This window comes from Henckelia pumila, chromosome 3 (assembly GCF_033568475.1).
Source record: "Henckelia pumila isolate YLH828 chromosome 3, ASM3356847v2, whole genome shotgun sequence".
Lineage (NCBI taxonomy): Eukaryota > Viridiplantae > Streptophyta > Magnoliopsida > Lamiales > Gesneriaceae > Henckelia > Henckelia pumila.
Window position 1 is genome coordinate 65946543 of NC_133122.1, and position 11369 is coordinate 65957911.

Genomic DNA, 11369 nt, shown 5'->3' on the forward strand with positions numbered 1-11369 from the left:
TTGTCTTATTATGGTTTGATCCTTTGTAAAATTTGGTATAATGCCTTATTGTGGTATGCTACTTCGTAATATTTTGTACATTGTCCATAAATATTTTCCATTGTGGTGCTGGTGCATTGGCAAAAAAACAGTACAAATGTTATTGATATGTAGTACAAGACCTTGCAAATAAAGTACAATAATGCCTGAGTGTGGTATAAGAATTGGTTAAATGTGGTACATCATCCATAAATGTTTTCCATTGTGGTGCTGGTGCATTGTCAAAAAAACAGTACAAACTTTATTGATATGTAGTACAAGCCCTTGCAAATAAAGTACAATAATGTCTGGGTGTGGTATAAGAATTGGTTAAATGTGGTACATCGTCCATAAATATTTTCCATTGTGGTGCTGGTGCATTGTAAAAATAGCAGTACAAACTTTATTGATATGTAGTACAAGCCCTTGCAAATAAAGTACAATAATGCCTGAGTGTGGTATAAGCATTGGTTAAATGTGGTACATCGTCCATAAATGTTTTCCATTGTGGTGCTTGTGCATTGGCAAAAAAACAGTACAAACTTTATTGATATGTAGTACAAGCCCTTGCAAATAAAGTACAATAATGCCTGAGTGTGGTATAAGACTTGGTTAAATGTGGTACATCGTCCGTAAATATTTTCCATTGTGGTGCTGGTGCATTGTCAAAAATGCAGTACAAATTATATTGATATGTAGTACAAGAGCTTGCAAATAAAGTACAATAATGCCTGATTGTGGTATAAGCATTGGTTAAATGTGGTACATCGTCCATAAATGTTTTCCATTGTGGTGCTGGTGCATTGGCAAAAAAACAGTACAAACTTTATTGATATGTAGTACAAGCCCTTGCAAATAAAGTACAATAATGTCTGAGTGTGGTATAAGAATTGGTTAAATGTGGTACATCGTCCATAAATGTTTTCCATTGTGGTGCTGGTGCATTGGCAAAAAAATAGTACAAACTTTATTGATATGTAGTACAAGCCCTTGCAAATAAAGTACAATAATGCCTGAGTGTGGTATAAGCATTGGTTAAATGTGGTACATTGTCCATACATAGATAAAAGAAACATAATATAGACGATTGGAGTAATACAGTAGAAGAAACATGAAGCATAACATAGCCTATTTGCAGTATCAGTTACATAGATAAGTAGTACACTATGTAGCAAATCAAGTAAAAAACGTTTTTACTTCCCTGATACAGTACCAAATTCATCAACAACACAGTTATGCATCCGATCAATACACCAAAAATAGTTATGGTGTAATAAGCACCAGTATGTTCAACCAAACTACCAAATACACTAACAAAAATCATTGTCCACTCCATTATCATTTCTGTCAACTCATTTTACTCAAACCATATTCGTCACTTAGGATGGCTGCAGCAACGTATGCCCTTATACCGTCTATTTTGCAATCAGTCTGATGATTCCATGTAAATGGGTCATCACGAGCATAGCACTTTGCCCATAGGCAAGTAAACACACCACAATCGGGATTAGGCCCTTGGACTCTACACTTTGGGAATCCCACGGTGCAATTGGAAAGGTCAAGGTCCTTGAACAGCCTCAAGTATCCTAATAGAAATTCAACCTGGACACAAATCGAATTATTGTAATAGTGAACTAATTGCATCACATAATGAGGGAGGTACAATAATGAAAGACTTACAAACTGTCTCGCACTTGTCCTGTCATATGAGCTGTCTATTGAGTTCCTCACCACAAATTCCTTTTTTTCATTATTCCACACAAGCAAAAACCAATGGGATCTCACACCAATAGGGAATAATACATATCTGCATATCATCATTACTTCCTTATTTAGATCGTGTAACTTCACCACAGTACTCTTCGTACACTTCGAGAGGAAGTCCACGTATTGATGATCCTCAAGTGATTTGTTCTTGTAATGCTCACCAAGTACTTTTAATACATCATGCTACAAAAAATATTTAAATTGTCAACAATCAATTTTAATACTTAAATACATAAATAGAAGAACAGTGGATGAAATACGGTTAATTACAAAGGTAGCCATACAAACCTGAACCCAAGGTTGAACCGTATAAATGGGGAGGTCGTGGTTATTGGAGCGGCACAAAATTTTCAGGTAGCATTCTATTATCTCTCCCCGGACATCATTGCCAAACAACAGATCACATAATTGAGGTCCTTCCACTGATAGGTATGAGTCATTCCACCACACAACTGTGTAAAAAAAAATTCAGTGCACTAGTTAAAATATACAATGTAATAAACATGATGACTTACTCCAATTTTTCCCGTGAAAGAAAAGAAGTAATGGCTTTTCTCTCTGAATCAGTCACTAAATCGTGTCCACAAAAATCTGTCCGACCCTTGTATACTTGCAAAGGATCCTCCACCACCTGTCCAACATCTAGTGTCACCTGCTCAACAACACGATCAAGATCTACGAGGTAGTCATCCTAATGAAACACACAATAATTCAAATAGAAGCAATATAAGTCACATATCAAATAAAGAAAATAAACAACTATACGTAATATATTACTATTACCTCTGTCGTACTACCAACCAAACTACTAGATTTCTCTCTCAATCGTTTTGAAACTCTTCTCGGCACATTCATCCAACTCTCCTTGTTACTCCTACTCGCGCGCTCCACTTTCTTTCTTATGTTTACAATCTTCTTAGGATCAAATCCACTTGCAGCATCGCTCTCGTCAACCAGCAATTTTGAAACACGATCATCAATATTTCGACCGGAGGCTTCTCCATCATCCTTTGAGGTCATTTTAATAGAATCCACAATCACATCATCAACTATCTTCTTTGGTTCATTCTCAACTTCATTTTCTACTTGCATTTTATCACCTTCCTTCTCATCTAACTTTTCAAATCCATCCTCCATTTCATCAGCAACATCATTCACATTTTCATGAATTTTTGGAACTTGTGTCTCAATCTGCACACTATATAAGTCATTGAAATTGCCATCAAAATCCTTACCACCAGAATTTTTTTGACTACTAATTTTTCCAGCACCATTTTTCGAACCGTATCTGCGTTTCAAATTCTCAATCTCAGAAGACTGTTCCCTAACAATCTTCTCCAAACGAGTGACATCTGTTTTCAAAATATACTCATTCGTTGTTGACATTACCTGTAACAAATCAATCACAGAATTCATCAACAAACTTTAAGAACATTACAATTAATTGGACAAAGTATAAATACGCATCACTTCACGTACCACAGCGCTGGAAGATATCTCCTCAACAAACACTCTTTCGTTAGGGAATGGAACTATAGGAACAATATATTTATAACATAAAATCGCAAAGTTAGAACCTTATAATTATTTTGGATAATATTATATCAAAATGACATATCAAATAGGACCTTCATTCTCGTAATTGTGTTAAACAATTCTTCGGCAGAATCAGAATTGTTAGGAATTTTGCACTTCGCCCAACGAAACACACGGGGAAATTTCCTAATACTTGTCTGAATGGCAAACAAAGGTACACTCTCATACAACCATGCCTACATTGAAAGATTTTTAGATTAAGTATGTACAAGAAGAAATGTTATATATGACCAATGTATTAAGGACAATAAATACTAACCATCAACCCCACTAAACAACCATCTAGATACTTCTTTCGTTCTACTACACCTTGTTCACCACCGATATGGGCAGCCATGTTCTCGCAAAGGAATCGGTACGCAGCATCACCCCACGAGTATTCAAAGAAATGATCCAGATCATCGAGATATGGCATAATAAATCGTGGAGTTGTATAATTTCCAACCGGAAAAATCACACAATTGAATAAATACAAGATAAACATCCTCGCAAAGTCCTCGACATATTTTTTTTTCTTCTTACGTGCTAGTTCAAGAAGTTTCAAACGAATACTTGATCGGATTACCTTGCTTACACTACCCCCAAAATAACGAGTTACAAAGGAAGATTTCATTTTCAAATCAATATTCACTGGTTGTCCAACATATTTTAACCCCATAACAATGGAAAACTCTGACGATTTAAAAGGAACCGATACATTACCATCACCAAACTTGAAGGACAAAGATTGAACGTCAAACCTGCTCAACACTGCCTCAACCTTCAAACAACTAAAGCTAAGCTTTGGCATCTTCAACCATTCTGAGAATGGAGAATCATTTATCCACTGTAGTTGTCTTCTCTCAATTACAGATGAAAGTTCTTCCATTGTACTCCGAAATACTGCAGCAGAGCAGCGGCTTGGTGTCTCATATGCCCTACGGATACTACGTTTCATCTCGGATCCTACTCGTTCTCGTACTATTTCTAAATCAAAAAAAAAACCGTGTGTCAAAAGTCATAACGATAAGATTTTGATAAACAATTTTCACGGTAACAAAACAGAAAACATAAACCGAAGGAAATATTTTTAATTTGAACTATTTGAGTTGTCTATACCTAATTCTATCCAAACAAAACATTGATAAATCTAGTTGAACTCTCAAAACTACAAATCAAATTTCCAAAATTTCGCATACACCAATTTTAAAATTGGTTTCCACAGTTTCGAAAGATTTGTAACAACCTAGATGAAATTGAATAAAAAGTTGGACAAATTGAATAAAAATATTAGAAGATAAAAAATATCAGAAGAAACTCACTGCCTTTTTTGCTTTGTTTCTGCTCGTTTTCCATGTGACTGACAGATTTCAAAGCGACGATAGCGATTTGAAATCTGTTGCAAGCCCGTGAGTTTAGCGTGGATGCTAGATGTTGGGAGAAGAGATGAATATTGGTCGAGATTGAGAGATCGTCGCTTTGAAATCTGTTGCAAGCCCGTGAGTTTAGCGTGGATGCTAGATGTTGGGAGAAGAGATGAATATTGGCCGAGATTGGGAGATAAGAGAAGATGATGAAAATTGGTGGAGGCGATTCTGTCAAAATGAGGGAAGAGAAGAAGAGAAGAAGGGCGTGAGAAGTGAGAGCAAATAATTTTCCAATTAAAAACCTAGATAAAATAATAATAATAATAATTTAAAAGGAGACAAGGGAGTGAAAAAAAATTTATTTGTTGTAGTAGGTACCTAAATCTCCAAATCTATGACATGGGTACTGAACTCAAAATCAAGTTTTTGATTGGGTATTTAACTATAATTAACCGTAATCCCAAATAGTATTGGTACGTAATAATGTTGTTCAATTTTTATTTTATTTTTTTTGCCTTTCTATTTTTTTAGTTTGAATGAACGATAATTTCCCTCATAATTAGCAGGACTTCTAATAAACAACGTTAGTCAATAATATTTTTTTTAGAAAAATGTGTGCAAGCACGATCAGAAGACGAGAACGTATAAATATGGTTTGCTAAAATGTTGATTAATCTTTTTTCTCTCATTTTTTGGGGTAACAGCCTGTACGTTTTACATCTTAATCCACGTCTCTTTCCTTTCTTTTTTTTTTATTATCATTCTATTTTTTTAAAAAAAGCACAATGACATTCTTTAATATAATACTCCTTGGCTTGATTTTGGGTGAATTAATTAAAGATCAAAATTGACAAGATTACATACTTTTTCAAAAAATCAAATAAAATGACAAGGTGAACTTCATCGTCCATTTGTCCCCATATATATGTTATTCAAACAAAGAATTTTGTGAGGGAAAGAAAAATTTACAAATAATGCATTATAAATTAATTTTAAAATAATTACGAAACCAAATAGGGAGTTGAATGTTGATTTTGTGAAAGACGTCATGTGTATACCGGATCAAAATACCGAGTTTTTGGCATATCGTATCGAAATTTTTTCGATATACAGACATTTTTTCGGTATACCTAATTTTTTTTTCCAGTATCTATACGATATCAATATAAATTTTTTTCGTACCAAAATTTTAGAATTTCAATATCGGTATCGATATGAATTTTAGCCCTAAGATTATTTATTAATTCCATTTTGATGGGCTGTTCTTTCGTTTGCTTTACGTGACTATTCTGCGTTACGAAATTTCTATATCTTATAGAAATTATTACTTAATCATAACGTGTAGTCTCCATCTAATGATTGTTTAAAATACCAAATATCTTTCGATTAATTTAACGAACTATATTCATACATGCATGTGTGTGTGTTATAGATGCATATATATTGTATACCACTACCACCATTTTTATTTCAATTTTCTAATATAAAATATATACACATTTTTATAACCTTATTTTTTCATTTCAATCTGATCATTGCAATATAGTGACTATAAATTTGTTTGAAAAATTTTAGTTATTAGTTAGATTATTTAATGAATGCTTATGTGTATTCGTATTATCCATACTTTTCAGAATAATATATTTTTAGTGGACTAACAAAAAATGTATTAGTGAAGAGAAACATAAAATTAGGAGGATTAATTAGTTTGTTGATCATAAGGAAGCACCTTATGCGACGTGCGTGCACTCTCATGATTTTCTGCATTAATTTGTCGGATCGTGATCCAGGAGTTGATATATGCTTGATCACCATCCCAGGAGGTCGCGAAATCTGGTTGGGAAATTCATAATCAAGAAGCTAAGAGAACATATTATACATTAATTAAGGATCCATGGCGTATAGAAGAAGACATGGTGTGGGAATTAGATCGTCCAACTACGTGCTGCCGGACGACGACAGAGATGCGTACACGACGTCCCCTTCGCTGGCGGCTCAGGCCTTGAAGGCATCCGACTCCTCTCGTTTCAAAGACCACCCAAAGGTTCCCGCGTGACTATATTATAATACATGATATATATTATAAGAATCAATCTTGATCATATGTACATTTGGTTGATAATCTTGATTTTGAGTCGTTTGGTTTCTATCGTCATCCGGTTCGGATTCTCAAGCACGCACTCACGTGGTCATTTTATGTATTTATATATGTGTGTGTGTTTGATCGATGATGTTTATATTAATAGGGAGGAAGTCATGCATATCATGATCATTACACATCAATGGGGAGTTCGAACGAAGAGGGTGGGCTTTGGGGTGTTCTAACTAGAAAAGCTAAGTCGATTCTTGAGGATGAAAATGCCCATGATCATTCCAAATATCATGGCGATGGCGTAACATGGCCGGAAATGTTGAATTCCTCGAGGATCAATGAACAGGTGAGTAATCACATCTAGCTCTTGCATGTTTATATCTTCATTTGTTTTTGAAGCCATATAATTAATTTTTGAGTATCCCCTTGGTAACTGGTTGGCACTTGGCTAAGCGTACAAAATCATTCTTGTCATGTCTTTTGGTTCTTTTTCTTTTCTGTGATTATTGTAGGCTGAAATGTCTACAAGGCTGGACAATCCTACACTGCGTAAGAGACTGGATGCACTTGCGTCTTCGATGAACCGCATTGGTGACTCCATTGGGAATGCTTTGGAGGTCAGATTAGGCCAGTTGTTCTTTGTTTATGTGACCCTTATAAATATCAGAATCCAACTTCAGAAGTTTTATTTGGTTTTATTAGAAACAGAGATGAATACTTTATCCTGAAAATGACATACATTTATGCACCATCTTATTTCTATTTGACATTCTTTGGTGGCAATGTTAAGAGTGGAAATGATATCAACAACAAAAAATATACCAAAGCAAATGTCCTTTTCTCGCCTTAATTTTTTCACCGTTCTTGGCAATAGATGCTCTTATAGATTCCTAAGAGTTGATTTATGAGTCTATATCTGTTTCTCATGGTTTAATTTTCAGGAAGGACGCACGATGGTTGAAAACAAGACAGTAGATTTAATCCAAGAAACTCGCAGACTACAGCTAAGAAAAAAAGGGATCAATTTGGAGGAACTCAACTTTGAATCGGGTGCACCTGCAGGTTCATGGAAGCAACTAACCGAATCTTCGAATCAAACCAGCCAAGAAGATCAGCTCAAGGCATCTCGCGACGTAAGGTTGCCATATCTTTGGTCTACGTAATCTGTAGTATCATGAGTTTCTTTACCTCAAAGTGACAAATACAAGTTGCAAATATACTGCCTTTATCATACAACAGAACAGGCCTTTTTAATAAACAATTAAAATGGGGTGAAGTATCATAATCCAAGCACTCTATGTATATGCTGGCTTTGCTTTGTTAGATTTGACTTGAATATTAAACTTCAACATCAAAAAATCAAAATGTAAATCCAATATCTGTAGGATTTTTCTTGCTTTGTTTGCGTTGGAATGCATTGTACAATGTACACTACTATTTCACGACGCAGGTGGCAATGGCGACAGCTGCCAAAGCGAAACTACTTCTACGAGAGCTGAAAACTGTTAAAGCAGACCTTGCTTTCTCAAAGGAGCGGTGCTCTCAGCTAGAAGAAGAGAATAGAATCCTTAGAGAGGCTCGCGACAAAGGAGTTAATCCGGCCGATGATGATATGGTATCTTCATTTATTCTCCGGCCTTAAGTCCACTAACTTGACGTATTCAGTTGATGATCTATGATTCAAAACTTTATATAATATAGTTTTGTTGTCCAGATACGCCTTCAACTGGAGACACTACTGGCAGAGAAGGCTCGACTGGCTCGCGAAAACTCAGTGTATGCTCGTGAGAACCGCTTCTTGAGGGAGATTGTGGAGTATCACCAACTCACAATGCAGGATGTTGTGTACTTGGATGAGGGGAGTGAAGAATTTACAGAGGTCATTTCTCCCATTCCTTTGGTGTATAGGACAACTCTCTCTATATCTCCGCCATCGCCAACATCTTCACCCTCGCCTACCGCGATTTTCTCGCAGAAAGGAAGTTCTGCTAGCTCCCCCCACCTCATAGAGAAACAATAGATATCCCCAAGAACCCAAACTCTGCCAACTACACAGATGACAACTGATTAGTTTTCTTTCTTTCTTTCACCATTTCATCACATTCTTCTACTGTTCAGTCTTTGATTCTTTGGTTTGATCAACAGTTGTGTTATACCAATCCCTCTTCCTCTGTATTATATTGCAATAGGATTATAGGAAAACGAACTATGTATTAAATGTGAAAGCAGATTGTTTATGATCCAAGTAACATTGTAACAACTTTAATATGTTGTTAATATTTTTTTTACGAGGGTGAAATCTGTCGTCACTATCTTTCGATGTGCACAATATAAATCTTGAACTAACATAATAAACTTCAAACGATGAAATATTTTTGTATAGATATAATAATTGGGAAATAATTAGCATGTATACTGTAGTAACCCAGATTTTATTTTCAAGATAATAATATGATAAACATGATTAATGGTTAGTATTTAACCAATTCAAGGGCTTAATTGGGCTTCATAAGCAATAATTTGAGTTCCAAAGTTTGGGCAGGATCGGACGGTCCGAACCCTGCAAGATCGGAAGCTCCGAAATAAGGTTTGATTACTTCGGAACTAAGGTAGGATCAAACGCTCCGATCCAGGATTGGACGCTCCGATCTCCCCCGGCCAGCAATGCACGATGACTAAGCCACGAGTTTTGACATGTGTCGATCAGTCAGCAAATCGGACGGTTTGATCTCGAGTTCGAACGCTCCGATCGCCACGCATCGCACATGCATAGATCGGACGCTTTAATCTCGGAACGGAGGCTACGATCGTGGCCAAGTTTGGGTCTATAAATAGGGGTCTTCGGATTCAGAAATGAATTACGAATTCTCGAGTTTTTTTCTTCAGTTATATAAGTGTGATGTATACACTTGAGGGCCCTATCGGTTAATATAGAGGTTTTGGAATAACAAATGTGTTGTTATAATTCTCCAAAACAAGCGAATCAAAGGGCTAGACTCGAACTAGCTTAGAGACACGTAAACATTGACTGAGATTGCCAGCGAGTATATATTTATATGCTGCATTTACTTGGCATTATTATGTGGCATGATGTATGTTTTACTGTTTTTTATATTCATATGGCATGTGCACATACACGTTGAGCCTATACATTTTTATACATTGATTATAGAGCCGCTCAGCTCTATACTTGTATTTAGTCCATTGAGACTACCGCGACGGCGGGGACAGATATCTCTCGTTACTCTGATGTACTAGACGAGTGTGAATGTACCCAGAAGTTGATCCGTGAGGTTACAACACTCATGTGGCGTCTGTAATGAGCATGACTTATCAGATGACCCGTTACCAGTCATCACAATTGCATGCATCATATACATATGTTTTGTAGTAACCCAGATTTCCATTTTAAGATAATAATATGTTAAACATGATTAAGGGTTGGTGATTAACCAAATCCGGGGTTTAATCGGACTTCAGAATCAAGAATTGGATTTTCATTTTCTGAGCCAGTTCGGACGGCCCGAACTCAGCACACCAGGGGCTCCGAAGGTGAGCTTGTTGACTTCGAAGTTAAGGCAAGTTCAAACGATCCGAAGTAGGATCGGACGGCCCGAACTTCACCTGTGCCAAGTAGGCAGGATTACTCAGCCATGGTTTTTGACAAGTGTCGAATTTAGGACACTTCGAACGACCCGAAGTGGTGATCGGATGGTCCGAACTCGACGTGTCTTGCATGCAGGTAGTGAGTTGGATCGGACGATCCGAACCCTAGTTCGGAGGGCCTGAACTCGACCAAAAATTTTCCTATAAATAGGACTCGTTCGATTTCAATTTGAATTACAAATTTCCAAGTTTTCTTCTCCAGTTATATAGTATGAGTTATACACTTGAGGGCCCTATCGGTTATAATCGAGGTTCTGGAATAACCAAGGTGTGGTTATAGTCATCCGGGACCAGCGACTCCAAAGGGCTATCTACGAACGAAGGTATGGTACGGGAATCTATTTAAGTTTTGGGAGTACTTATTAGCTTAGTTAAGGCTTATAGAACTTGTGTAGTGTTACGATGAACTTTTGAATATAGGCTTGGAACCTAGGATCTACTATACTTGAACTAGCCTAAAGGTACGTACACATTGACTGAGATTGCCAGCGAGTATACATGTTTATATGTTGCATTTATTTGACATTATTATATGGCATGATATATGATTTACTGCTTTCTATATTCATATGTCATGTGCATATACACGTTGAGCCTATACCTTGATATACCTGATTATAGAGCCGCTCAGCTCTATACTCGATAGTCTGTCACTGAGAGTACCGCGACGGCGGGGACATTTATGTCTGACTACTCTGGTGTACTTGGCGAGTGTGTTTGCACCCAGAGTTTGATCCGTGCGATGGCAGCACTCAGGTGGCGCCGGTACTGAGCATGACTTTTCAGATGACCCTTTACCAGTCATCATGTTGCATGCACTATATACATATGTTTACTCATGTCTATGTACTGGGCGTTAGCGCTCACGTCCTAGTTGTTATCTT

The 11369-nt window shown here is 36.6% G+C and overlaps 2 protein-coding genes across 2 annotated transcripts; one reads left to right on the plus strand and one right to left on the minus strand.

The window, feature by feature from the left end:
* Positions 1–1365: 1365 nt before the first annotated feature.
* LOC140888926 (uncharacterized) lies at positions 1366–3171 on the minus strand. Its single transcript, XM_073296624.1, has 4 exons — positions 2569–3171; positions 2301–2476; positions 1699–1825; positions 1366–1620 (listed from the first exon to the last, which is right to left on the minus strand). The coding sequence occupies exons 1-4, from the start codon at positions 3169–3171 to the stop codon at positions 1366–1368; spliced, it is 1161 nt and encodes a 386-aa protein (XP_073152725.1).
* Positions 3172–6459: 3288 nt separating this feature from the next.
* On the plus strand, positions 6460–9043 carry LOC140893437 (uncharacterized). Its single transcript, XM_073302510.1, has 6 exons — positions 6460–6771; positions 6974–7165; positions 7332–7436; positions 7761–7952; positions 8270–8434; positions 8534–9043. The coding sequence occupies exons 1-6, from the start codon at positions 6622–6624 to the stop codon at positions 8837–8839; spliced, it is 1110 nt and encodes a 369-aa protein (XP_073158611.1). The 5' UTR covers positions 6460–6621; the 3' UTR covers positions 8840–9043.
* The last annotated feature ends 2326 nt before the right edge of the window (positions 9044–11369 follow it).